This window comes from Rhinolophus sinicus, linkage group LG13, assembly GCF_036562045.2.
Source record: "Rhinolophus sinicus isolate RSC01 linkage group LG13, ASM3656204v1, whole genome shotgun sequence".
NCBI lineage: Eukaryota > Metazoa > Chordata > Mammalia > Chiroptera > Rhinolophidae > Rhinolophus > Rhinolophus sinicus.
The window spans coordinates 1,422,726-1,450,363 of record NC_133762.1 but is presented as its reverse complement, the minus strand read 5'-3'; the positions used below and the strand labels follow the sequence as shown (position 1 = coordinate 1,450,363).

General features: G+C 52.5%; 1 protein-coding gene across 4 annotated transcripts in view; it reads right to left on the bottom strand.

Annotated features, from left to right (window-relative positions):
• Positions 1–962: 962 nt before the first annotated feature.
• Positions 963–27,638, bottom strand: part of ATP10A (ATPase phospholipid transporting 10A (putative)) — a 111,677-nt gene continuing 85,001 nt past the window's right edge. For 2 of the 4 annotated variants that reach the window (XM_019753226.2, XM_074317771.1), the window contains exons 10-21: positions 26,081–26,630; positions 21,117–21,220; positions 20,848–20,974; positions 17,331–17,515; positions 13,805–14,132; positions 11,249–11,325; positions 8,042–8,167; positions 4,471–4,671; positions 3,081–3,161; positions 2,898–3,002; positions 2,280–2,467; positions 963–2,139 (exon numbers count right to left, since the gene is read on the bottom strand). In XM_019753226.2, the coding sequence (XP_019608785.2) occupies positions 1,578–2,139; positions 2,280–2,467; positions 2,898–3,002; positions 3,081–3,161; positions 4,471–4,671; positions 8,042–8,167; positions 11,249–11,325; positions 13,805–14,132; positions 17,331–17,515; positions 20,848–20,974; positions 21,117–21,220; positions 26,081–26,630 (2,634 nt within the window). In that variant the 3' untranslated portion in view covers positions 963–1,577. The remainder of the gene's footprint in view (positions 2,140–2,279; positions 2,468–2,897; positions 3,003–3,080; positions 3,162–4,470; positions 4,672–8,041; positions 8,168–11,248; positions 11,326–13,804; positions 14,133–17,330; positions 17,516–20,847; positions 20,975–21,116; positions 21,221–26,080; positions 26,631–27,638) is intronic. The other 2 variants (XM_019753227.2, XM_074317770.1) reach the window with 2 other exon arrangements.

Sequence of the window (27,638 nt, the reverse complement as noted above, 5' to 3'; positions counted from 1 at the left end):
ATTGTTTCTCAGTCTAGTTGTGTAGGACTCAGCTCCCTGGCCCATGCTGGTATTATGAGCCATGCGCTCATGGCAGCACACAGCAGCCCAACTCCAGGGAGAGTCGTTCACAATCTTAGCTGTAGAGGGCGCAGTTCACTGGCTCATGTGGGAATCCAACCTGTGACCTCGGCATTAGGAGCACAGCGCTCCAACCACCTGAGCCACCGGCAGGCCTGACAGCTGAGTTTTGTGCAGAGGGATGACAGATCTAAGAACTACCCTACAGTCATCGCCCCCAACACAGACACGTGCAGGAACGCATGCTCAGTCACACCCCATACATCACAGTTGTGGGGGTCGGGGGAGACGACAAAAGCAAGGTCCACAGGGAGTCACCACTGAACAGATCACACAGGCCCATACCCAGGACCCCACTGGTGGTTCTGAGGTTATTTAGGGTGGGCCTTCTGCCCCAGCAGTCAGCCAAGGGAAGGAACGTGTGATCTGGTTCCAACACAGAGGGTGGGACGGGCGGCCACAGGCACCCGCAGTGGGGAGCACAGCCTGCTCCCCCACATCCTAGACTGAGCAGAGCAGGTGACAATTGCTGGCAACATGTACAGAGGGCTCTGAACAGGAAGCAGTATATCATTGCCTTGGATTTTTATCATTTTTCCTCCTTTCTCTGTTTAGAGGGACAGAAACAATGACTCATAAGACAAATGCCTAAAAATACACTTTAAAAGCCTGGCCTCTTGGCAGGAAGGGTCTGGTGGGTGTTGATGGCCTGGTGCAAGGAACTGTGGTGTATGTAACCCAGTGTCACAACGTGCAGCCTGCATGTCACCCAGCTGTTTCCTGCATGGTGTCTGAAAGTACTCGCCAAGAGGAAGTGCCCCCTCGGTGCTCGGTACTCAGAACATGTTCGTCGGATCACATATTAACAGTTTTACACAACAGTGGCAACGGGACACGCTCTCTTTGCAGAGTGAAGTTTGTTTATTGCTTGTTATGATTTTGACAGTCAAGACCCTACATAGGGACAGCAATTCCTACAAGGTGATCTTTACAAAATGCCTGCGTAGAATTGAACATTACGGTGAACTTCACATGTGTGTTCTTGGGGTGAAGTGGGGCCCCGCCCTCCCACACAGTGGGAATTGGGAGACAGACGGTGGGGGGCTGTGTGCTCGCCCCCCGCCACCTACCCTCTCCACCAGGGGTTCACTGCACTCACACACATTTACACGTGGGGGCAGCAAAGGTCACCATGTTGAAGAAAACCAGCCATACAGCATTTTCTTATAAAATGAGATGAAAAAATAAATCTAAACACACTTTTCAAGTGTCACTCTTCTTTAAACTTTTATATACATTAAAGCTCCAATTTTCTTTTTCAATATACTCTACTTAGAACTGTTAAAAAATAAACTTTCTTTTTTGGTACCTTTTGTTTCCTGTGTGATCCTTGGAAACATATAAAATACATCTCACTAGAACTCTTCTGTGCAAATAATAAACATAAATAACGTTAACATCTATGTTATAAAAAAGGCCGTTCCCAGGGCCATCAGCAGCAGTCCTGAAAGATGCTGCTAGAAGTAGTCCATGGCCTGCTTGCTGAGGCCACACAGGTCCCGGTCCGGCTGTGGGGGGTGGGGCAAGAACTCGCCATCCTGCTTGTCCACCTGTAAACTACTTCGGGAGAAGTGCAGGACACTGCCCAGCCCACTGACCAGCGACAGGGAGGAAACCCAGCTGAGAGAGCTGAAGCTGGGCAGGCCGAAGATGGACGAGAGGGGGGCTGGCCTGCTGGGCTGTGTCCTAGAGTCCCCAGGATACCTCTCCAGAGCAGCGGAGGACCCTGGGGCCTCCCTCAGAGGCACGCTCACGTCCACCACGCTGGGCTCCCCGCTGGCCTCTCGGGAACAGGCTGGCTGCTGCCGGCGCCAGGATGCCTGCCACGTGCAGTCCTGGGAGTGGGTCCTGGAGGCGCTGACGCTTCTGGGCTCTGATGGGTCATTTCTCGCTTCCCCCAGGTGGGGTCCCTGAGTCTCTTTGGGAGCGCTGAATTTCTTGGGGGACCTCTTGGCCAACTGGCGTCCCCGCTGAAGTGGGGTGGGGAAAAGGCTCCCCTGCAGAGCTCTGAAAAGCAATCTGGAAAAAGCACATAAAACAGTCAGCTACTGCCGTGGGTGCAACGTGGAGCTTTCTGAGACGGGCACAGGGCAAAAACACTGCAATGAACTGCTCTCAGAGGTCACTTAGGACTTGGGGACACCGTCCCTGATACCCACCTGGGCAGCAGTGCAGCAACGGGCGCTAGGAGACAAGTCAAGTAGAACACGGGGTCACCCATTAATGTGTGCATCGTCCAATAAGGGTTGGATGGAGGGTAACACGTGGCACAGGAAGCATTGTAAATAAAAGCCACAGTGAAAAATAAAAGGACACTGAAGCCACAAGCCATCCAGTTGAGCCAGGTCTGAGGGGGAAAGAGAAAGAAAGGGCTATTATTGGTCATCTGGAAGCGCCTGTAACGTTCTAAGGGCTTGGTGAAAATGGGTCTTTGGCACGGGTGGCAGGTGGGGGCTTGGGGAAGCCTCGGGAAGCTGCGGACCAGCCTGGACACAGGTGGGGAGATGGACATCAGGGGTGTGAGGGAAAGGAGGGCGATAGGGCAGCATGTGGTGTGTGGGGGAGGGTGGGGAGGAGCCAAGGGCTGCCCGCAAGTGTGAGGTGTGGCCTGTGGCAGCAGCTCCACCTGGGGCTCCAGGGCACCTGGCCGCTGTGCAGCATCCCAGCGCGCCGGCCTTGCAGTCCCCTGTTTGCGCAAAACCTAGATCTCATGGGTCTGCATGGGAATGTGGGGCCCACAGCCTGAGCACCGTCTGGATCATGCTCACAGCTCTTACCCAGGTCTTGGTCTCAACGCCCAGGTGCAGCAGGAAGGTGAGCAGCGCGATGGTGGTGATGGGGGTCCCCCAGGTAAACACGTCTGTGTCGGAGTCGTGGTAGGCCTGAAAGACAGCAGTGTCCGGTGTCTGGGGGTCGCTGGAGGAAGCGGGCGGCAACGACTGTGCCAGCTGCCAACTCACCAGGTAAGGAATGAAAAAGCAAACCAGGCTCTGGAAGGCAGCGTCGGCCATGTTCACCCAGAAGGTACGGGGCCGGTATTCCTGAGACACAAGCACGCGGTTAGAGGGAGGTGCTCCCTCCCAACTCCCAGGAAGCCACGGGGCCATCAGCGCCCACATCAGGCACCGCAGGGCCACGTGCTAACTCAGGACCCTGGGAGCGGTGAGCAGACACCACACACGTGCCTGCAGAGGCACGGTGCCAACAAGACTGGCTACAGTGGTTCCAGGTCAGCATGAGCACATCGTCCCCAGCGAGGGAAGGGCATCTGACATTCAGGGCATCCCTTGCCCCCCCACCGAGTTCTTCTGCTCCTGCTTTCTCTGGGTTTTACCTGCCTTTGTGGGTGGGTTCCCTAGAACGTTTCTTAAAAGTGAGCCTTTTAAAATTCAGTCATGGATGTGCCCAAATGTTAAAATCGAAAAGCTGGATACCAAGGTCAACGACGGCCTTGCTACGGCTCACGGAGCCTCCAGTATCTGGGTGACGACACCTGGACTTGACCATGTGCGTCCCTGAGCAGCTGGCCCTGCAGTGGCCACTCGGACGGCAGAGTGGATAGAAGGAGCATTTACTGAGAGCTTGAAGGAGCTGGCCTGTCGGTTCACTAACCGTAGGACCAACTGCCTGCGTCTTGTTCCCAGGAGATGAGGTTGGGGACAGGTGACAGGTGACAGGGACACCTGCCTGCCTCGGTGGGAACCCAACGAATGTCAACAGAGGTGAACAGGGGAAGTCAGCTGGTGAGCCAACAGACTCTGATCCGAGACGGAGATCCACTCCCTTTGCACAGATGACCACGAGATGCCCCCAGGTTTACCTGAGTGGCTGGCTGGCAGTAGCTGGCAATTAGCATGCCAATCCATGTGGCGTGTTTACACGTATTTACATCTGTTTGGATTCACTTGTCTTTTCAGTTTCCCTGTGGTTTTATCGTCTCATTAAATCCCATTCAAAATAAAGCACTTTTGGGGGGGTTTGTTTTAGAAGACTCTCTGCTCTGGCAGCAGCTATCCCAGTGACCCTTAGAGCACAAGTGGCCTTTCCCCGGGCTTCCACAGCCTTAGTGTGGACAGTTTCCACTTCACTATACTGGTTTTTAATCCTCCTTTTTAGCTTTATTGAGTGTAATTGCTACACAACACGACACACATTTACCTGTACACACCTTGATGGGTGTGGACAGGTGCGTACGAGTCACCTCACTCCAGAGCACAGTCAGGTAGACAGAATTCACTGTGTCCTCCCAAGGGGCAATGTCTAGAACTTTAAGGCTTTGTCCCAGGGTGTCCGCTTACAGGGAGGCCTGGGGACTCGCACTTTCCAGAAGGTGAATGGGGGGGGGCCCACCTCCATGTTCTGGCCACTCCTGTAGAGCTGAGGCTCGGTCAGCAGCACATCTGCTGGCACGTTCTTATCCAGCACCCCAGTCACGAGCTGGGGAAGCGATGAGAAGAGCAGGTTAAAGAAGATCAGGTACCACTGGTCAATCATGGCGGACGCAGAGAAGCCACAGTAAAACTGGAACCAGAACAGGAGGCCCACAAACATCTGAAAGCAAGAACGGAAGCGTGGGCACGAGGGGCTCCCTGCCGGCCTTGCAGGTTCTCATCCAAGGGGTCTGAGGCTTTGGCCGAGTTTGACTGTAAGGACTGAATTTATAGGCAGCGATCTCCTCCAAACACAGTCCACCCTGCTGCCCCTCGTCCCTCCTTCCCCCACCCCCTTCCCCTGGGCCCTCCTGGGCCCCTTGAGCATGAAGGAGCCCCAGGGGTGCCCACAATTCCCAGGGACGGCCCTTAGAGGGATGAGGTCTTGTGCCTGAAGAGCCACAGATCATTCATGGAAAACAAAATAAAGGTCCGGCTGGGTCTGGGGTTGATCATATTTCAAGAGGACCGGCTGGGTCACCCTTGGCTCCTTCCCCAACACCCAGCACCCCTTCCCTGTGACCCTCAACCAAACCTACCTCTGCTACATCCCACATCCTGCCTCCCTGGTTAGTTACATACCCTTTGGATGAGGAACGGTGGGCAACTACTGACTCCCACACAAGCATGGTGGCAGGGTCGCTGCCTTGGCTGAGCCCTGGCACCCGCTGGGCACTGGGCCAGCGAGTGAGCCACAGGCATTACTGCTGGTCCTTACAGCTACCCCCGCTTTGCCGCACAGGAAAGGGAGGACCAGGGTCTTGGGCGGCCTCCTCAAGCCCATGCTCAGTGGGAGAAGGGGTTGGGTGGGTGGATGTCTTCCCACTATTACACCATCATGGAACACCACTGGCCTGAGTGCACTTGTGTGGGGGACACAGGCGTTTAGCGACTGCAAAGCGTTCTTACCCGTACTAACTGCAGCTCGGCACAGGTCACGTAACCCCCTCTGCTCAGGGTCCTTGCCCGTGCCGGGCACACGAGTGGTACCTGCCATGTGAGGCTGAACGAGCTGGTGCATTTCGGCGCTCACCCGTGCTTTTGGTTGTGCTGTTAGCAGCACACCATTTCCTTTGTGTCCGGCTCACGCAGGGCCAGTGTGCTGCCCCATTTAGAGAAAAGCAAATTGGGGCCCAAGATGTTAAATGCCCCGACTACGTTCATTGTGTGAGTAATGAACACATGTTCAGCCCCTCGTGGGGCCTGGCCTGGAGGGCGTGGACAGTCCCAAGAGGGAATCGTGGAAGAACACCATCTGGGGGGCACCACAGGTGACGGCCTGGGCGTTGGTCTGGAGCTGTCACTGTCCACCATTACGACCTGACACAGTCACTGAGCATCCCTGACCTCCGGTCTCTTGCCCTGAAAATGGTTTGTTCAGAAGATCAGAAAAACTGCTGGCCTGTACTGATGAACCTGTGATGACACAGCCTCCAGGTCCTGTTTCAATCTACGACTCACTGCAGCATCCCCCTTCCACACTGAAGTGGGACAAACGTGGACTCTCCATGCAGTGTCCTTCTCACCCACCAGCTCAGCCTAATGAATCATCAGTGAGCAAGTGGAGTCAAGAGAGAGAGGAGGAAAAGTATGTAGACAATTGAGATTTTTTTTTTCCTGTAGTACCACAAAGCCTTCTTCCAAACCACAGTTGCTATGGAAACTTTTCTTCTCTGCTCTTTATTGGGAAGGCAGGCCAACTTATTCCTAAAACTAATGAATGTCTCACTCTGGGAGGCACACTGATTATCCTGGAGCTTCTCAAGTACATTAAGTGCTGTTAACAGGCCCTGCGTCTTACTCTGAACAAAAACAGATGCCCCTTCTTCCCGTCCTTGTCCCCTCTGTGAGGACAGATTCGCTGTGCCCATTCTAGGTGGCCACTGTGGCTCTCTTTTGCAACTGAAATGTTGAATGCCTGAGAATTTTCACTAGGAATTCCAGACAGCAGAACTCAATGTCCATGTTTTGATTTGCTTTCAGATAAAGAAACAAAATCCCTAAGGGGCAAGTAACTTGCTCAAGATGGCACAGTGAACACCTTTATCCAAAGCACCTTCGGGAGCTAGGATCCTTAATGTCTGTGGCCGTGTGCCAGGCCTCAGTGCTGACGATGCAAGGCGGGATGGGAAGGGAGCGTGACAAGGCCAGAGGTGGCATGGCACAGCCTCCCTTGGGCAGACTCGTAGTAGAACCTAATCTGAGTTAGTTTCCAGGACCCGACCTATCGAATCAGACATACCCTGACTAGTCCTGAGTGTCTGTGTTCATTTGCTAGAAGACACTTCTTAAACCATGTGAGAGTGAAGGGGCAGGAGCAGAAGGGACAAGAAAGGTAGGTCTGAGCCTCCAGAAGAAACAATCAGGAACGTGAACAAGAGGTGTACTGACGGCAGCTTAGAGTTACATGGAGATTTTAAAATGGAGTTTGAAAAACAAAGTAAAATAAAAAACGTATCTTTTTTTTTTCCTTTGCAGAAGGCTATAGGATGACCTTGACATTGGAGCATAGTAGCCAACATGGCAGGTCCATGGGACGACCTAGATGATCACGTACCCCAGAGTTTATTTTGTCTCCTGTCTGCACATCCGACCACAAGCTAGCAGAGGCTGGATGACAAGGAGCAACCTGGGAACTAACTCCTCAACAGAACGTCCAGCCCTCACGTAGAAGCAGGGCGGGTTTGGACATGGCCGTGGCACCCGTCTGAGGGCTACGGACAAACACACCAGTCTGCCAGGGGCTCAGCAAATAGGAACGAAGCCAAATGTTAGGACAACACGTACCAGATCGGGACCCGGGATCCGAGCCCTGGAGAGACAGATGGGCGTGACCTAACTGGAGGGTCTGCTGCGGAGTGAGCTGGCCCGACGCGGTGCCTCTGCCCGCACAAGAGATGGTGTGGCAGGACCGTGCTGGTGGCCCCTCCTGTGTGGGTGCATCTCGACAGAGGCCGTTCAAACCCAGCATCAGCGTGGGACTAACTCATCTAATTCTGGTTCTAAGACCAACAGTCACTCTCCTGCTTGTCATGTGGTTTCTGTCCACTCTAGAGAAAGCACGGGTCATAGGGCTGCTGTGTGTGGCACTGCAGCTGCCACTCCTGAGAAGCACACCAACAGTGGTTAGGAGCCTGGGAACTGGCCGGCTGGACTGGGGTTGCATGTGGTCTTGACCGCTTGAGCTAACTAGCTGTGTGACCATGTGCAAACCAATGGACTTCAGGGTTACCTCACTTCTCATGGTAAGGCTCTAAGTGGACATTCCACCTGTTTCCAGAACCTTCTCCCCTAGAGGTGCCCTGAGGAACCTTCATGTGCCCTGAATTAAGCTTCTGAGCTGACAGGATGCTCGGCCAGGCCTGGCAGAAGTTCACATGGGCCGAGGACGGAACCAATAAGAGGCTGGGGGGCTGGGGACGGCCCATGGCCATATTCAGGTCTCTGAATGTCACATTGGCCTTTTGACACTGGCGGCATCCAACACCTACTGTGTTTTTGTAGAAGAAGTAGAGCACCATGTTGGCAAGGCGGGAGTAACACCAATGTCCATGGACAATCAGCAGTTTCTCCAGGTACCGGAATCGGGGCAACGCAAAGTCGCTGGCCATCACTGCCTTGGAAGGGAGAGAATGTCGTTATTTGGTGACCCCTCCTTCTGCCTCACGTCTGTCTCATCCCCCCAGACACAAGGCAAAGCACAGATGGAGAAACCCAGCTCTGAACACAACATGTGTGTGATGGCCAAGGCTTATCTGGCCCTTGTTCCCTCACTACTTCCTTCCATTGAACAAAAATTCAGTCTTAGAAGCACTCAAGTGCAGGGGTCTCATTTTATGGGACTCATTTGAGATTCCAAATACATGTAACTGTTGGATTTTAGTTTTTGCCTTTTCTCTCCCACGCTTTAACAAGTCAAAAATAAAATATGGACGCTCGTGCAGTCAGTCTCCCTCCTATTCTCCACCCTCTGAGGCTTCATTCATCTAAATCACATTAGGATCTCAAGCCAACAGTGAACAAAGCTGCCCCATTTGCATGCATGACACACAGTCGGCCGTCCTGGGAGGGGCGTTTGGGTCCTTCTCCTCAGAGTGTGAAGTAAGACCAGGTCCCCGGCTCGGCTGGCCTCCATGGAACACCGTCCCAGGACGGCCACTGCAGGACACTGGACATCACCAGGAGGGAGTGGGGATGGCAGGAGTCCTCCATGGACAGGAAAGACAGCTGGGGACAGACGTTCCCTTCACTTCTTTGAGCCTCGTGCTCACTGGGCCAGGCAAACGCCATCAAAGTGACATTTTTCATGCCCAGAATAACTTGGAACCCACCCTATAATGAACTTCTCTATACGGAAAAAAATAAATCCAAGAAAATGTCAGGAAAAGATAGATTCCTATCTGTCTGCTTATCTTTAGAGGGGTATTCCACACACAAATGTAAGTTGCCTTTCAAAATTTAATTGATTTACCTATTTTCAAATAACAGCTGGAAAAGGTCACGAATGGTATTGTCCCTTCGGTGCAATAGAATCATGTCATCCATCGTACATGACAGGGAAGTCTGAAACCTCAGAACGCCTGCTTTCTGGACCACAGGTTAAGGATTTCGAAGCACACACTGCCTCTCTACCTCTTCCAGTCAACATACAGGGGTTTGAGGGCTTTGTATTCTCCAACCCCTCCTTCATTTATTCCACTATCCATCCTCTAAAAATCATTTATTAAACCCTCTCATTGCTAGGCACAGACATGGAGACACACACCATCAGCCAGCTCTCTGTCCTCAACACAGTTCGTCTAAAAACTCAGTCAAAGGGACAACCGTGGAGGGGGCCAACCCGGTGGCTCAGGCAGTTAGATCTCCGTGCTCCTAACTCCGAAGGCTGCCAGTTTGATTCCCACATGGGCCAGGGGGCTCTCAACCACAAGATTTCTGGTTCAACTCCTCAACTCCCACAAGGGATGGTGGGTTGCGCCCCCTGCAACTAACAATGGCAACTGGACCTGGAGCTGAAGTGCACCCTCCACAACTAGGACTGAAAGGACAACAACTTGACTTGGAAAAGTCCTGGAAGTACACACTGCTCCCCAATAAAGTCCTGTTCCCCTTCCCCAATTAAAAAAAAAAAAAAAAGGTACAACTGTGGAGAGAAGTTGATGAGGGGCCTGGGAGGCCACCCCCTGGCCTGTCCCTGAAGCAGCCCTGCCTGGAGACCCGCAGGTAAGCAACCCCCGCCCGAGGCCCTGCCTACCTGGCCAGCTCTCCGCCTCTCATGCCTCCCACCTCCAAATCTCAGCCCAGACACACTGCTTGGCCCTCTGTCGCGGTGGCTTCCTAAATGCTCCCAGCTAGGTGACACCATAGACACTTGTGTGTCCCTTTCTCAGCACTTACTGAAATTACGACTCTTCGTGGCCATTTAAGATACGTATCTGTCTTCCTGGCTTTTCTGGACATTCCACGAGTGCCAGGATAGTAGCTGCTCTCATCATAGTGGACCAGGCGACCCCACAAAGACCCAGCCTCTCAGAGATGCAGACTGTCCTGTGCCCCCTCTAGACCCCCACCTGGCACAGCCTTCACACCTGGGCTGCTGAGGAGCTGCACATACCTCATGCAGCCTCAGTGACTCAGCTCAGATCCCTGGGGTCCCGCCACCACGGCCTCCTACACAGCCCGCCTCCCAAAGGGCTCAGCACGGTGTCCCTTCGCTTACTGGACTGACTAGAATGCACACAGGGAAATACCTCCTGGGTGACCTGGGCACGTAGGACAGTACGGAAGGCAGCAGGCCTTACCCCCACTTTCCACATAAACAAGTGTCACTTTAAGGCTGACGCGGCCAGCAGCATCCTCCCAAGACGCTACGCCCACGCAGAGCGGAGTCACACGTGCCCTCTGGCTGGGCGAGCCCAGCATCTCTCACACGGTCCAAATCAGAGGTCCCTCCAGCTCCCGCCTGAGGAAGTGAGCAGTGGTGACAGCTCACTCCCCTCCCAGGCACATCCTCAGCCTTGGTGGCTGTCATACCAAATGGATTGCCCGGGTGCCTCTGTCTGCATACGGGGTTGTCAGGTGCTGCGCTGGTCAGCGTTTCACTCTAGGAAAGGGGTGTAATGGAGGCAACGCTAAAAGAGGCAGAAAGAATTAACTCTTTTGTCCCTGAAGTCTCCACCCCATTAAAAAAGGTTGTGATTCAAAGTGACTCAAATGTAGGAAATTGCTATAGTAACAACATCCAAAAAGAGTACATTTTTAATTAACTCATTTGTTCAACATCTGGATCACACGTCGAGAACCAACACGGTGACAAATGAAAAGGGCAGAGATTTCCATGTGCGTCAAGATGGCTGAGTTCTGTTTTTACAGAGACACCCAGTTTCAACAGCAGTTTTGCAAAAATGGTACCACTCGTGTTCAGGAACAGTAAAAAAAAATGCCTCCCAAAGACAAGGTGCAAAGCCAGAGAGAAGGCGATGACTCACCTTGAGTTTCTGGTCTGCTTCCTTCACAAAATAGGCACAGGCAGACATAGTTACCGCACAGGCTCCGCCACGTGGTCGCCTCCCACCTCCTCTTCTGCTGTGTGCTCAGCAGGTGAGTACCAGCTGCCCCAAAGGCCAGCCCTTAGCTCAGCTGGACAGAGCCCGCGGGAAGGCTTGACTGAGCCACCTGGTCACCTGGTGGGTCTTTACCTGCATGCCCTCCTGGCCTGAGATCCCCACGCCCACATCTGCCACCTGGATCATGCTGACGTCATTGGCTCCATCCCCTAGAAACAGCACAGCAGGAAGAAGCATTTGAGTTGAGGTGCAGAGTCATGTCGGCCTGATGGATCATCATGGGGTCCCCGGCAGACTGGGCCTGGGAAAGGGTCATGGGGCAGAGTGAGGAAAGGCAGTGCAGAGCCCGCTCTGGGAGAACTGAGCTAAGCAGTCAGGACAAACGTGGGCTGAGAAGTCTCAGAAAGCAGGCAGCATGGTCACCTTCTTAGTTAACGCACTTGACATAAGTGGCTTAGACACTGAGGGCGTGCTTAACACGGTGTCTGGCACAATGAAAGGCGCTCCATCACCTTCGCCATGGAGCGTCTTTTATGGAAGGACGCCAGGCTTTTCCCACGTTCAGCCTACCCGATTCAGACTCACGTGGGAGGTTTTCTAAAGAAGGAGGGTAAACTCTGCCCAACAAACGGCAGAGTTCATTTCGCACGCCTGCTCGCGAGCCCATCAGCCCCTGTGCTCCCCTGGGGGCCCTCTAAGGGTACGATTATGGACACGTCACTTTATTCAGTCAAGCTGCTGACAGAAAATATTTAGCCACCCAGGGCACAGGTCAGAGCTCGCAGTACCTTTGAGGAAAGGCAAGCAGAGAATTTGTCACTGTCACTCAGTGATGGTGACCATTCTTGAACAGGGCAGCAGAAGGACCCACATCATGGAGTGACAGGTTTCAAACATGCCAAGCGTGCAGATATACAAAGTCAGACTGACGTTATTGGACATCTCTCTCTTGCCATTTTTCTGGTCTTTCCTGGTCTGGCCCAACGTCGGAGATCAGTCAATATTTGTTGAATTGAAATTCTGTGAAGCAGTAATACTCTTTGCAGCTTTGCCCAGAATGTCCCATTTAAAATGAGATAGGGTGGGTAACAGCATTCTCTCTTATTAATCGTGGGACGCCCAGGGCTAGGTCTCACCAAAGCTTTAACTCACAGTCAAAGAAATGAGCTAGAGTCCTCATGGGTCACTACTTTCCTTTTAGATACTCTATTTTTTTTCTTTTCTTTCTGACCAGTCAGGTCTTTACCTCCATTTTCTTAAATGAATACCACACACCAATGACTCAGGGGTTGAGCCAGGCATCCACCGGGCTGCGAAAATGCGTTTTGTTATCCATGTCTTACACCAGCCTTAGGGGGGCGGGGGGGACGGACAATGTCCTCATGTTCCCACCGAGGACAGGAGCTCAGAGGACCAAGGTTAGAGGTGAGGGTGCAGACCCAGGCTGCACACGCTTCAGCCCCTGCCTCCAGCGCTTACTCAGGGAGATCTGAAGCCCACTCCAGGCACACGGGGAAAAGCTGGTCCTGGGACGGCCTCCCTCAGGAGGGGCCCACCCCCGGAGGAGCTGCCTGTCTTCCCTCAGCCTGGTCCAGAGGCCACAGCTGAGTGTGTGCTTACTGCTCAGGTCTGCGCCCATCGCCTCCCCCTCCCTCGCCGCCAGCGGTTCCCACAGCTGTCTCCATGACAACAGTGCTCAGGCCACCCCACCTCAGACCCAGCTCTACACTGGCCACAACTCTGTCCTGATGACATGCCCCAAGGGACAGGGGGGCAATCGCCATGTCAACAAGGACGGGCTGTCACGGACCTTTTGCAGAAAATACTGTAATTGTTACTGATTGGTGAGGATGCTTTATTTCAGAGCCAATGCTCTCCGAGGTGTGGATTCTATATGCAGGAAGACCAAACTGGTACCGGCAGTTTTGGGATCACCTTTCCCTGGTGGCCTGCTGTCTTGCAAGGCGCTCACCAGCAGGTGGCGCTGCTGAGTCCCTGACCAAGACTGGAGTGGTACCTACACTAGATGTGGGCGGGGCCGTGGGGGTGGGGTCGGGGGAAACCCAGAAGGCTTTCCAGGCTGACCCTCTGCAAAGACCAACCAGCAGTAGATGCACAGTGCTGAGGGAAATTATGTAAAATTTAGCAACTATTCATATTTTAGGATGAATTTAGTTAGTTAGGTGCTCGTTTTGGAACAATCAGCAAAGTTCAGCTGACAAGAGGCAATGGGCATTCTGATCACCGCCAAGTCTCTGGGCCCTCTTGCATTCTGAAGCCTTGGACCCCGGGCAGTGCAGAGACCAGAGGCCCCTGCAAAGACCCTCCTCTGTAAGTGGCCTGGCTCATGCTGAGCGTGCAGGGGCGTCTGTGGTGGCTGACGGCCCGGGGCCGGCAGATGGTTCATCTGCCACCTCCCAGGAAACAGCGTAAGCTCTGCCTTCTAAAACCACCATCTTACTGACCTCCTGATATGTGGCTCTAACTGTTGCCACTTTATTTGGTGGCTTTCAAATCTAACATTATGTATAGAACAGGCTGCCTGCTTTCCTGCATTGGGTGTGGTTTTATAAACAGAAAAAAGAGTGAGGAAGCATTTTTCCCACCTTACAGTGTGGCAGGAGGCCACCAGAGGGAGCAGACACATGACAGGGGCTGCTCAGGCTCCTGGCCGGCCGGCACTCTTACCGATGGCCAGGGTCATGGCCTTGAGCTTGCTTCTGACCAGCTTCACCACCACGCTCTTCTGGAGGGGCGTTGAGCGACAGCAAAGCACCGAGCGGCACTGCTTGGCGAGGAAGAGAAATTTGTCCTCCAGATTCTTCTCCAGGGCGTAGGCCAGACTTCTGCCATCAATTACAAGGCTCAGGCAGGGGCCGGAGGTGGCGGGCTCAGGGGGCGGGCAGAGAGGGGAGAACCCCACACGGGTGTCGCCAGTGGTCTTCTCTGGGGCGCTGTGGGGGCCCCTGGACTGCACGTAGTGTAGGCACTGGTCCAGCAGGGCAGCGCACGCCTCCTAAAATAGACAGGAGAGGTGGGGGCCGCTCAGTGGGCCACATGTTCCCCAGCACACGCGGGTCTGACAGTGTCCGGAACACCAGGCACGGGCTCTGCCCAGGCCGCCCTCCTAGAATGGGGTTAACTGAAGAGCACGCCTTTGCACAGAGAAGGGAAGGAGCTGGTCTAGCGTGTATATGCATTTTCACTTTACTGCATGGAGGTTGGAATGGAACGTCTTCACCTTAAGAGGCCTGGCCGTGTTCAGGCTGGACTACCGTCAGGTTAGGCTGAAGGGGTCCTGCATGCTTTTCTCCAGGGTTCTCTGATCCCCTTCCTCAGCCCTCTTGCTTCCTAGTAGGGACAGACAGTAGGGCACACGGCTCTTTGAAGCCTGTGTTGTGATTTTCCCTGAAGAAATGTAATTCTCCGAGCTCCTCCTATGTTCTCCAGCTGACCAGGAAAATGCAGTTGAACAAAAAGGCACGGTCACTGAGGCTTTTAACTGGCAATGCCCTTCCAAAACTGTATATGAATTCCAGAGACAGCAGGAAGACGGACAGGGAGCCCGGAGGGTCAGGGGACAGATGCAAAGCAGGGTCGACTTTCCAGGAACAAACATGCTCCAGGGAACTCACGTGGCTCCTGGTCCCCACGGCCAGTCAGCCCACTGGCTCAGTGACCAGTTTCCTGCCTACACCATGGAAATCCAGTTGTGTTCAACATTCACTGACTGGGGACCTTTTATATTTAGAAAAGTGAGTGAGACTAGAGAAAAAGAGACCAAGGAGACACAGATATTGGCCTTGGGGAGAAAGGCAGGTAGCCAGACACCAACAACATGCAAACTCATGACCAGTGAGTCACACAGCAGGATTTGCAGAAGTGTTAGTAGATACGGAGAGGGAGGATGGGGTTGGCAGTAACGGGAGCTCATGGGAGCAAGAGCGTGAGCTCCCTGGTTCCAGCACAAAGCACTGACAGGTAGGATGGGGCAGCTACACGCCACCTGTCTCCTGGCCTGAATGCAGCCACGGCACCTGGACAGAAGTCATCAGGCAGCTATCTGAAGACTCTGGCAGTAAGAGCAGCTGTCGGCCTGGGGAAAGACAGTGTTCTGAGTGCACTGAACGGGTGCTGAGCTTTCTGTTTTCACTTGGGCAGCCCTGCTCTGGCCAAGGCATCATAGAGCATGAGGAGTATTTCAGAGGATGTAGCTAAGACACTCCAATGTAAGGGGGAAAGATAAAGGGACAGAGGGAGTGGTAAGATTTCTTCATTCCACCTGAAGTGGAAAAATACTGATTCTAGGTAGACTGTGACAACTGAAGTGTGCATATCGTAATCGTTAGAAAAAAACACTAAGAAAGCTAAGTAAAGTGATGTCAAAACACAACAACTTAAAATGGAATGCTAAAAAATGTTCACTATTACTGACTTTATTCCTTATATTGTACTTTACATCCCCATGACTATTTCGTAACCAGCAATTTGTACCTCTTAATCCCCTCCCCCTTCATTCATCCCCCCAATTCTCCTCCCATTTGGCAAACACTCAGAAAAAAAATAAACAAATAAATGAATATGTTCAAATAATCCAAAAGAAAGTAAGAAAGGGAAGAGAGCAACCAAAAACGGAGAATAATAAGAAAACAAAAAACGGTAGACTTGAATCCAAACATGCTGATAATTACACTAAATGTAAATGATCTAAGAATAGCAATTAAAAGGGACGGTAAGAATGTATCAACACATGACCTATGTACCCCGAACACTCTCATTTCAAATGTAATGTGATAGGTAGATTAAAAACTGAAGCATGGGAAAAGACATACCATGCAAACACAAAAACAACAGGAGTGGCTATGTTGAACCAGAGAATAAACATTTCAGGCTTTGCTGTTGTTCGGTCTTTGTCACAACTATTCAACACCACCACTAAAGCATGAAAATAGCCAAAGATTGTATATAAAATGAGCATGGCTGTGTTTAAATAAAATTTTACTTATAGAAATAGGTGATGGGTTGGATTCAGCCTTTGGGCCATTGTTTTCTGACCCCTATTTGGTAAGAATTGAATCATGCCACCTACCAGTGGGATCCAATTAATCAACCAGCCAACAACATAGCAGAACACACAACACACTCTGTTCAGGTGAATATGAACATTCACCAAGACAGACCATGTGAGAAAGAAATCACCACATTAAAAAAAATTAAAATCATAAAAAGTATATTTTATGACCATAATGGAATTAAAATAGAAACCAATAACAAATGGACAACAGAAAAATCTCCAAACACTTGGAAATTAAAACACTACCAATTTTAAGATTTATTAAAAAAAAAAAACAACATAGGAGAGCATGGAATTGGTGAAGTGACAGATACATAGATCAATGGAACAGAATAGAAAGTCTAGAAACAGACCCACACAAATGTGACCAATCAATTTTCAATGAAGGGTAAAGACAATTCAGTGAAAAAAAGATAAGACTTTCAACAAATGGATCAATTGGACAGCTATTAATACATGTAGAAAAATGAAGTTTGACCTAAACTTCCACATTACACAAAATTCTACACAAAATGGATTATGTATAAAGGTGAGACACTAAACAAGGGAACTTGGAGGCGAAACAGGAGAAATCGTCATGGCTAGGCACCCTTGGACGTGATGCCCAGAGTATGATCCACGAAAGAAAAAGTGGATGACCTGGACCTCGTCATCCAGCTTGAGCTGCTTCGAGTGGGAGCCAGTCGAGGAATCAGAGCCCAGGACAGAGTGTCCTGAGTGAGATCGCCCTGCACACTCGGTGATTTAAACAGAGAAGTGGCTGGAGGTAACCCTCCGTGCCCACTGGGTGCCCTGAGGACGTCAGTGCACAGGGACTCATGCCGTCCCCACGTGACCTCAGGAAGCAGTGCCTGGACACTACTGACACTATGTGACAGGGAAAAGCAGCACGAACTCTGCATTCATAAAGCCCAGATGTGCGCTCCTTTGCAATGAAGAAATCCCAGCAAACCCCAGTTTCCAAGGCAATGACAAGCACACACTAAGTGCTAGAAACAGCGCAGGTGCAGACAGAGACAGTGGCAATGGCTGGTCTCACAGCAGCTGCCAGCAGGGAAAGCTCCCGGGCACCTCCCCACCGTGGGCGCCGCTGGCGTGAGGCTGCCCCGGCGGAGCAGGGTCTCGCCGGAATGCACCCACCTGGGACTCGGCATTCAGGGTAATGATTTCCTCGTCGTGGTCCAGCAGTTTGCAGGCATACGCAATGTTAATGGCCGTTTCTTGTTTGTCACCGGTGAGGACCCAAATCTGCAGGCCCGCCTGACGCAATTTGGCGATGGTTTCAGGGACTCCGTCCTGCAGGCGGTCTTCAATCCCGGTGGCACCTGGTCAAATGAGCAACAGCGAGGGTGAGCCCTGTCCTCGCTGCCCGCAGACTGTGACAGGCCAAGAAGCCACGGCCAAGGTGCGGGCGGGCCTGGAGACTGGGACCTGCTGGGGTGTGTCGGGGGGGCACACGCAGGGACGACAGCGCAGGAATGCCTGGGAGGCCCTGCCTGACCAGAGTCCTCGGTGCCTACAACCCAGCACCTCCAAGTCTAAAGCGCAGCAAACTTTGAACTTTACAGATGCTTGGAAGCAGGGCTCCCGGGAGTATGGGAGGAACGGGCCGTGTTCGAGGATGAACCATCCCACATCAGCTTCCGGTGAACGCATCCACCAGCAGCTGTCGAAACATCGCCCAGGCCTGTAATTTCTGGAAAACACCATCATCCTGAGTATACTGGCACCACAAACATGATGAATAAGAGGCAGGTTTTCCTGTGTGGGGCTCAGAAAACTGGGGAAAATCTACCCTCATGGGAGATGTGCTCCCCAGGTCTGCCTCTGCTTCTATTCCAGCTTCCTTCTAGAAGCAAAACGTTGGCTGAGGGAAGTCTGCCTGTCTCTTTTATGCCACACTGTTCCCTGTGCTGGGCCACCACTGAATGTCTATGTCCCCCTCACCCAAATTAACAGGCTGTAGCAACAACCCCCAGTGTGCTGGTGTCAAGAGTGGGGCCTTTGGGAGGACCTGGCATTGGAGTATTAGAACGAGGGTTGTTAGCGGGTCCAGGCCAGTCCCAGCATGATGCACTGTGCACCGAGGTCTGGCAGCTTCTAGTGTCACCAGAGGACTTTCAGATGACAGCTGGAGAAGCTGACAAGAATACTGGGGACAGTGAGCAGAACGCTGTCCTCTGAAGTTACGTTCTTGGCCAGAATATTATGGAAAAGGAAATTGCAAGAATGCAATGTAAATGGTGATCCATTCCTTGTGGTTCTCTGAGATTATTTAACGTGAGAACTTAAATGAAAAGCTGCAGGAAGGGGTACTTGGCTTTGCAATGTTAAAAATATAAACAGCTTACTTCTCATTTGTCACAGATGAATCTGAGGACTTGGAACCCAGCCCCCTTGGAAACAGCAGGGGTGGCTCCCCAGTGTCAGCTCAGGCCTGGTCATTTGAACCATAAACATCTCAGGGGGTTGGGATGGTGAGAGTTTAACAACTGGCTTGGGGGAGAAAGGCTGACTCGCTGCACTTGCCCATTTCTGTGCTGTAAACACTCCCCAGCCTTGGCTGATTTCAAGCTACCAACACAGCATCAAAAGGCTATTCAGAATTCCTGTACATTTACCAATAGGCTCTCACCGCCGGGCACACAGGCCATGCACCACCGGTGTCCACCGGGCCATCCAGGGGGCCCAGCTCGGAGCCACTCTAACACACCCCCAGGAAGAAGCATGTGACCTGATGACACAGAGCGTGCTGATGAGAATTCTGAGTGTAACAGCCAGGACACTGCCCTGACCCGAAGGAAAGCGCCAGCACAGGGATAAGTGTAAAACGCTGCTTTCCCACATTTACACAGTTGCCCAAGTAAAAATTACAGAATCCAAGCTTGAAAGCAATTCTTGTGAAGATCTAGGAAGGTGGGTCACCTCAAGTTCAGTATGAGACTAGGGGAGCTAAGGACTGTCCAAAACTTAGGATGTGTTAACAGAGATAGAGCAGGTGGGCTGAGGGAGGTGACGGATGCCCAGCCACCTGAGTGCACAGAAGAGGCCAACCAGATTGTAAGGGGCCCGAGACGCGCCATCACATTGCTGCTAAGTCCTGGACCCCTATGCCTGCATCTCGCTCAGCACCTTACTGCACCCCTCTTCTCACCCTCATCCTACGCCCCCAGCAGATGACGAAACTGGGATGCAGAAAACACTGGGCCACTAGCCCAGGCTCACATGGCCAGTGGGTGGCAGAGCCAGGACTGGACTCTGAAAGAAGGGAAGGAAGGCATGTCTGAAAGTACAGGTGGAGAAGGGACGGCTCGGGCACTCACAGCTGTGTCCTCAGACAGTTACGGTCCCATCCTGTGGGAAGGGGGAGAGATCCCGCTCTGCTCTGGATGGTGGGACCATGGCGCCTGGAAGAGGCTATCAGGAGGCCGATTTCACTCCATTCAGGCAGTTCAGAAACGTTGATGGGGAAGGGTGGGGAGAATGCCCCACGGTGGAGGGTCAGAGAAGCTGGTCAGGGGAACCAGCAAGATGCCTGTCTGTCCCACCGAGTAGCACATTCTACACGTGAACAGACCTAGTTCAGTAAATAAGAACCTGGCAGACTACAAAAAGCACAGCGGTTTTCCAGGTGTTCCATCTAATTCCCTCCCAGGGACCATGATCATGATGCCTGGGGGCTCTGGACCCTGGGCTGGGGCCGCGCATGGCTGCGATGACACCGTAGGCAAAACAGTATAAACCGCACGTGTGTCACTGACCTACAGACACAGAGAACAAATTGGAGGTGGCCAGAGGGGTGGGTGCAGGGGGTGTGTATGTGGTTAGTACTAGTAATTAGACATATTAGATACACATACACAGGTATATAGACACCCCAGACTCCTATGCCCAGAGAACAAGGCCAAATAAATTACAGCCTTTCTGTATTAAATGAAAGAGGAACTTCCACTTCATGCCCCAGGACTACCATCTGACCCCCAGCGGATGGGGTGTGTTACACAGCGTGCTCACAGCTGGCCCCTGGGGAGGACACACACAGCACACACAAAGGCTCATTTAACTTAACAATACTTTAAAAATATTAAGTCAATGAACTATTTTAATAGATTCAGTTAAATGTTAAAATAAATATCAAAGTAATAAATACTTCCACAAATACCGCTACCAACACAATAGCACACAGGCACATTTTAGTAAAACTGAGCCCATTTTCCATTCATCCAAACTGAATCTCTGAAACATTCTAAGCTTGTAAAATGCAGCCACTTCTGGGGCTCAACACAGTTTCTTTTCGTTTGTGTGTGTGTGCGTGGGGGGGGTAAGGTTGGGAGGGGGTAGCAGATCTTTTCAAGCATCAATTGTTGAGAAGCCTGGCTTCTCATCCCTATTTCTGGTGGGAAAGCAGAGTTTAAGGGGAGGCAAGGTGAAGTGCCTGACAGGGGATATGAGGAACCCAACAGAACCAGGCCATGGAGAGTCCATCCAATCAAGGACGTCCTCACCTGGGTGCGACGCTAGCCTCAGGCTGGCGGTTCCCTCACCTAGCCCAGCGCGAGCAGCACCACCACTGACTAGAACCAGGCCACCACCCCCTCCAAGGCCATGTCTGCAAACTGAACCCTGGTCCACGCAACACGCACTCGGAGCTAATTACCCAGCAAGTGCAGGTTCGTCTCCAGGCGAATGGCCGACTGAAAGAGGAGCTCCTCACGGTTGTCCACGGAGGACTCCGCTTCTAAGTGGCGTTGCAGCCAGCAGGCGTACTCCTCCTGACTGAGAACCTGCGCGGGACATACGGCTGAGGCGAGCAGGCGCAGAGCATTCAGGGTGCGTCCTGGTGCCCCCGCCCCCCCCCCACGTGGCGATGCACAGGTACGCAGGCGCTGAGCGCTCGGGGCGCGCCAGGGCAGAGCCCCCACTCACCCTCTTGGCAATGCACAAGGTACGCAGGCCTTCCACGGCGTACCTGTCCAGGTAGTGCTGCGTCTTGCTGCGGATTTTTTTTTGATGCCTCCCTCTGGCGTCATCTAGGTTGGAGTGGAAGCAGAAACGCGGATGAGTTAGACCGGCAGAGCTCAGTGGGATGCCCTGGAGCCAGTCTGGGAGCCTCGCGGACCTCTGCGTGATGTCCTCTTTGGAAATAATTCTGCACCAGCTGTTTACGCAGCTGAGAGCTCAGCGCTGTCCCGGATGCTGTAACTGGGAAGGAATTTCCACCCAGCTTACAGGCTAGCTTCCCATGGAAAACAGTGCTTTTTAAGGTCTCCAAAGTAGTCCGACTCAGAGACAAAATGGAATGGTGGTGGCCAGGGGCTCGGGGCCGGGGAGGAGGGGAGTTCAATGGGTACAAGGTTCAGTTCAGCAAGATGAAAAGTCCGGAGACCCGCTGCACAATGTTGGGAGCACACCTAACACTACTGAACGGTACACCTACAAATGGTTAGAGGATGACTTTGACGTGATGCAGTTTTTAACCACAATTAAAAACAACAACAACGAAGAAATGAACTGTTAGCCAGTAGGAGTTCTCCAAACATCCATCCTTGTCTGTTTCGCATGGATAAAAGACCAGCAGATTTGCTACTCACTAAGCAGCTGCAGAAGGCTGGCCACGAGCCTCACCCAGGTGGAATCCACCGCAAGGTGGCACCACCACATTCTTGGGTTAAGGAGATGAGGGGAAGGCAGAAGGCCTTCGTGTGTGCGTGATAAAAGCATGTGATAAGTGTGTTCCGGGCCAGTGAGGGAGAAGTGTCCTCACGGCTTCACCCTCGCTGGCTGCAACTGGAATGTTGTTGCAATTCATTCAGCAGGACTGTCACCAGCCTCCTTGCACTGTGATACATTCCGACAACCTCCAGTGAGGGAACCCGAAGACATCAGCGCCACTGGGTGTAGCCCAAGTCTGTCGCGCCACTTGCAAAGGGCACACACTTTTCATATAAACTCAAAGTAAAAGCGGTCATTAAAAAAAGAATCTCATCAAAATGTGTATTTTGGACTGTTCCTAATACCCCTGGTTGAAATAAGGAATTCATCCAGAAAAAAACCTCACGGAGTGACCGACCTGGCATCCTTTGGTCCAGCCTCTTAAATAGAGGTACATATTCTCCCTATTTATGAAAAATCACACTTAATAGGCATTGTGGTTTCTATCCCTAGAACATCCCTCACATCTGTTTGTGTTGTCAGAATATAAGATGCCAAACACTGCACAGAACAGACTTTTACTAAAAATATGATCTGTTCATTATCTGAAATTTACATTTAACTGGACCTTCAATATATTCTGTTTGCGAAATCTGGCAATACTGCTGACTAGTGGCGAGGACTCCGGTCTGGGAAAGGCTGTGGACTCCCCAAATCGGCCCCATGACAGACTGGACCCAGAGAAAACCTCTTTTCCGTCCCAGGCCCTGGGTATTCCGCAGAGGAAACAGCGCCCTCAAGGGGCCCAAGATTGGTTCTTGGAGGCAAAAAAAATCTTTTTTTATGTATACTGCACAGATGTACACACAACACACGAACAGATACACAGCATATCTGTGGCATGAAAATGCCATGGGGGACAATTAGGAAAAACATCTAAAAATACTCCTTAAGGGGGCAACAATGAAAAAAAAAGTTTGGGAAATACTGGCCTCGATTGCTTTAGGAATTTAAATTTCCTGAAAAGAGGACACCCAAAGTCATTTGAATTTTGACTCCCCTTTACTCCCACCATTGTAATAACATCCTTGGAAGGTGAAGACACCAATTCCAGATTCTGATTGTTCTTTGAGCAAACGTGAGACTACCTGAGGGTTGTCCAGAGGGGGGAGTGGAAGGTCGCCAGAGGCGGAAGGAGCAGCGTGCAATCAATCCGCACGATACTGCCATCAACCACATTCATCAAAGCAAAGCTAAGGGAGGGACAGGAGGCTGGATGGGCCATGCTGGGCCCTGGCTGCGCTGGACACCAGCGCGGTCACACAGGCAGCCACGCAGAGGTATTTCTCTGCGGGGCCATCCGGCATCAGAGTCCAGGGACAGAGAGCAACCAGCCCTGAGGAGAGAGAAGCAGTGACCCGGTCATGTCCCCTCTGTCCTCTAGACTGGTGAGACCGTGCTCCTGGTTCGCAGGTGCCTTCTCCAGACATTGCTGCACCGAGGGCTGGACAGTCACCGGAAGAACCAGTGTAGGGTCTGCATTTGGTGAGCAGAGGGCAGAAGGGTGCAAGGGATGCAAGCTCACTGCACACGACCCCCAGGGAGCTGGGGGGCCAGGGAGGAGACGTGCTGGGCGCTGTGCCCATGCCCCCACCGGGGCACTGCAGGCGACCCTCAGGACCCCTGAAGTGACCCTTCTACTCGCTATGTTTAGGCGTGTTTTTCAAGTGCTCAAAGTGAAATTCCATTTCTTCTATGCTTTAGAGACATTCATTTCTCCACAAGGAGTGTCATGTTAGTAAGGCGTTAAACCAAGAACGTGAGTCTGGTCCTTCGTTCATGCCTGCGCTAATGGACTTACTGAACAGCAGCAATGCGTGAAACCCTCGCTAGGTGGCGCCCTACTCTCCATACTCCATCCATCGTCGGGTGCCAGCTGGACTGAACCACAGGCAAGTGACTCTTAAGCGGAATGTACCAGAGGGAAGGGAAAGGGACGGACCTCGCGTATGCTTTATGCCTACACCACACCAGGCACTGTGCCAGGACGTGGGCAGGGGCTTCCTGTGAAGTCAGCACCCTGATTTCTTTTCTACAGATGGGCAAGTAAGGCACAGAGAGAGTGAGTGATCTGTCCTGCGTCCCCCCAGCCTGGGATTTAACCAGAGGTCTGTAGGAGGGGTGAGCAGAGTCCCCGCCTTCTCCCTGATCCCACACACCATCCTGGACTAGGACACACCCCCTCTAACCCAGTCAACGGGGCCATTAGCTCAGCCTCCTCCTGCCATTTTTAGTAAAAGTGTTGTGAGCTCTTTGAAGCATGCTGGATTAAAGCCGGAGGCTGACACTCGTGTGCCCTCCTGGCTTTATCACCTGCACACAGGTAGAGCAGCTTGGCCACACGGCTCTGCCTCCTGAGCACAGGTAGCCACCTGCAAGTCTGCCCTTCACCCCCTGCCCACCCCCCAAGAGAAAGTGGAACGATTTCTGCATAACGCCAGGTGTCACCAGTGTATGATTCTAGGTGATCCCAGAGCCATCCTACAGTCCCTCTCCCGGGAGCCCATCAGGGTCTCTGAACGTGCTGAATGCTGTCACCTGGGGTCTACATGTAGAACGGATGCATCCAATCCCATTAGAACCACACACTGCATGGAAATTCCCCACGGAAACCAGAGAGCTACACAGGCTGCTCATTTTGAAATTTTCCCCTTTGGCGCCACAATTTGGGCAACCTGAGAGTTGGTGCAATGCCATTCTTTGGCCCCAGGCTGCACATGGGCTCCCTGCACCCCTGACCTTGAGGTTGACTCTGGGTGAGAAGAGTTTTGTTTGTGATTTGCCTAGAAACTTGAGACTTTTTCTCATTTAAAAAGTGCATTGCCAGTGACGTAGTGTGGCAACTGCAGTGGCTTCTGTCCCTTACTGGTAGTGTCCCTTACACAGCTCAATGGGGCTGCGCTCTCCCACTTCTCCTGCCACCCTGTCCTGCCCTTGCATGCTAGGGCTGATGCCTGCCTTTTATCTTAACCATGACCCTTTGTTAAGTGGTCAAGTCTGAACCACAGCAGTCCATTAACCTGTCTTCAGTGCAAAGCTGTGGAACAGGACAGAGATGATTTTCCCCCCAGTAGAATGAAGTCTCAGCTAATTTCCACGTGTATCTGTTTCTCTTTTGTGCGGATGCAAAATCAAATTTCAGAATGAAGAGGCTCTTGGAATGCAAAGCCAGCCTGTGGACTGCATGCTAGGTCCCCCTAGAATGGGGTGCAAAGGCAAGTCCTGCCCACAGTGGGTCACCCCCATTTGCAGAGCCTTACTTGCCGATTCAGCTCAGCTGCCTTTGGGAGGCGACAGCTCTGATGGGAAAACAGGTCTGTCCACAGACCCTCAGGTGTGCTTTCCCACCACGGAGTGGGCCTGGGCCTGGCCTTCGGGGCCAGGAGTCCCTAAGGCGAGAGGACAGAGAGGACTGTGGGAAGCAGCTGCATCCCAGAGCTCGGGAAGGGCGTGGCCAGCCTACAGTGTTTCTGGGCAGCTTGTACCAGAGCGGTTTCCGAGTTTCCAGGATTGGGCAGGTGGGGAGGCAGGTGGCCTCCTCCTGGGAGCAGTATCCTCACCTCTGCCCAATTCACTCCCCCACAGGTCAGATGCACATGCCTTTGTCCTCTGAGTACGAGGGACGGAAGGGTGACTAGGTGTAATTGTGGGGTGCAGGTCTTCCCCCTCCCCTGTCCCGAAAGATTGTATCTGCAAACAGGTGGAAGCCCGCCCGTCTGCTCCATAAAGTGCCACTCTCTACACCAGTGGTTTTCAAACTCCCCCTTTTCAACCCAAAAGTTAAAATGGACCAAGATGGAGCTGCTGAGCCCAAAGTCAGGACAGAGGGCGCCAGTGGGAAGACAGCAGCCCGCACTCCCTGGACCCCCACTGGGCAGCTCCACAAAGGGGCTAGAAAACGTGGAAACCCAGGAAGGGACCTTCCGGAGCACCTGAAAATTCTTAACCTTCACTGTCTACACTTACACCCCGATGCTAGGCCACACCCCCAACACCCGCAAACCCACTGTGGGGAGGTGAGTTGGCAAATGAGCCCTCCGCCCCGCCCCCAGCCTTCTAGTCCTGACCCTTCCGGAGAGGGGAGGCGGGTGCGCCCCCTGGGGGAGGGCCCAGGAACTCGCCCACAGGTGGGCGAGGCACAGCGCTGGTTTCTGGGGCCCTCCGTGGGGGGCGGGTACCTGAGGCGCACGGCAGCAGCAGGTCCATTACCACCGAGTCGGCGCCCTTGGTGTAGACATTGATCTCGTCGGTGAGCGGGTGCCGTATCACCACAGACATCCTCTTGCGGATGGAGTCGAAGCCCAGCGTGTGCAGGAGCTCGAAGGTGAGCCTGCCCAGGTGTGGCAGCTCCACGGCCACCTGGTCGTGCAGCCGGCCGGCCAGCGCGCAGTTGTAGGCGCGCGCCGCGTACACCAGAGCCGCCTCGTCGGGGCTCTCGGCCTCGTAGCGCAGCTCGGGCTTGTGGTCCGGGGCCCAGCCGGCCGCCCCGCTGCTGTAGCCGTTGCTGGTGATGACCGGCGCCGGGCCGCCCAGCCCGTCCTCCAGTCTGAGCAGCGAGCTTTCGGTGGACAGAGCGGACAGGGAGCTGGACCCCGACTTGTGGGTGGCCTTGGTGATGGCCAGGTTCCCGAGGCTGCTGCAGCCCGAGGTCAGGCGGCTGGGCGAGAACCTCCGCAGGAAGTCTTCTATGGTCTTCACCGGGGACTTCAGCTCGAACCTCACCCTCACCTGCAGGAGAAGCAGGCAGCAGACAGGTGAGGGGTGTCTCCCAGAGCCCCGCCCCGCGGCCACAGGGCACGCCTCCACTGCAAGGCGAGTGGCAGCCAGAGCTGGCGTCTCGTCCTTGAGACCATCTTGGCCTCTTGCACTTCACTTAACAAAGGTTATGCCACATGCATGCTTTTAGGATGTCACCAGGGCCACAGTTGGGGCCCAAGTGACTCAGTGGTGTGTAGCTGATGGTGCCCGCAGGCTTTGAGACTGTCCCTCTGCTGGCTGTCCCCTAACCGCAGTGGGCCGCTGCTTTGCAGAGAAGGATCAGAGGAATGGCTGGCTTTTCATTGTTTAGCAAACATCCAGCTTTTTCCTTTTTTCCAATTATAAAACCACTTAACAAAAGACCAATTATACATTCCTCTGAATTATGTCCATACAATATTTAAATATACAAATAACATTCCCAATCCCAGAAGAATCGTTCTAAACAAATGAAAGATACAGACAAATTCAGGATCTAAATCATTAAACACATTTAAAAAAAATCACAATAAATTATATATCTTGTAACAAGAAATGAAAACAAAATGATAGTTATAGACAATTGTTAAAGTTTCAAAAAGCTGCACAATGGAGCAACAGAAAAACTCATTATGTAAATGAGCTGTTCCCTAATGTGGCTATAATATACCTGTCTTAATTTTCTGCTAGATGACAGATTTAGAGCAGATGCTAAAACCATAAAAACGTTGAGCCATAGTTACCCTAAATCTTTGTAATTTTGCCCACGTGCCTCGAGTTTTGAATTAGAGTAAGAGCCTCCAGAAAAGTCAGGTATTTGGTAAAGCACAGCACACAGACCAGTCTTGGTGAAGGCGCTTTTTCTTTGTCCCTTTGGTGACTTTCATGTCACCTGTCCAGGTGGCTGATTCAGTCAGCCACGCGGGAGCTCCTGCAGCCCCAGGAGCCCTTGAGGTGCCGCTCACCAACCCGTGGGAGCAGAAAGGCATCGAGAGACAA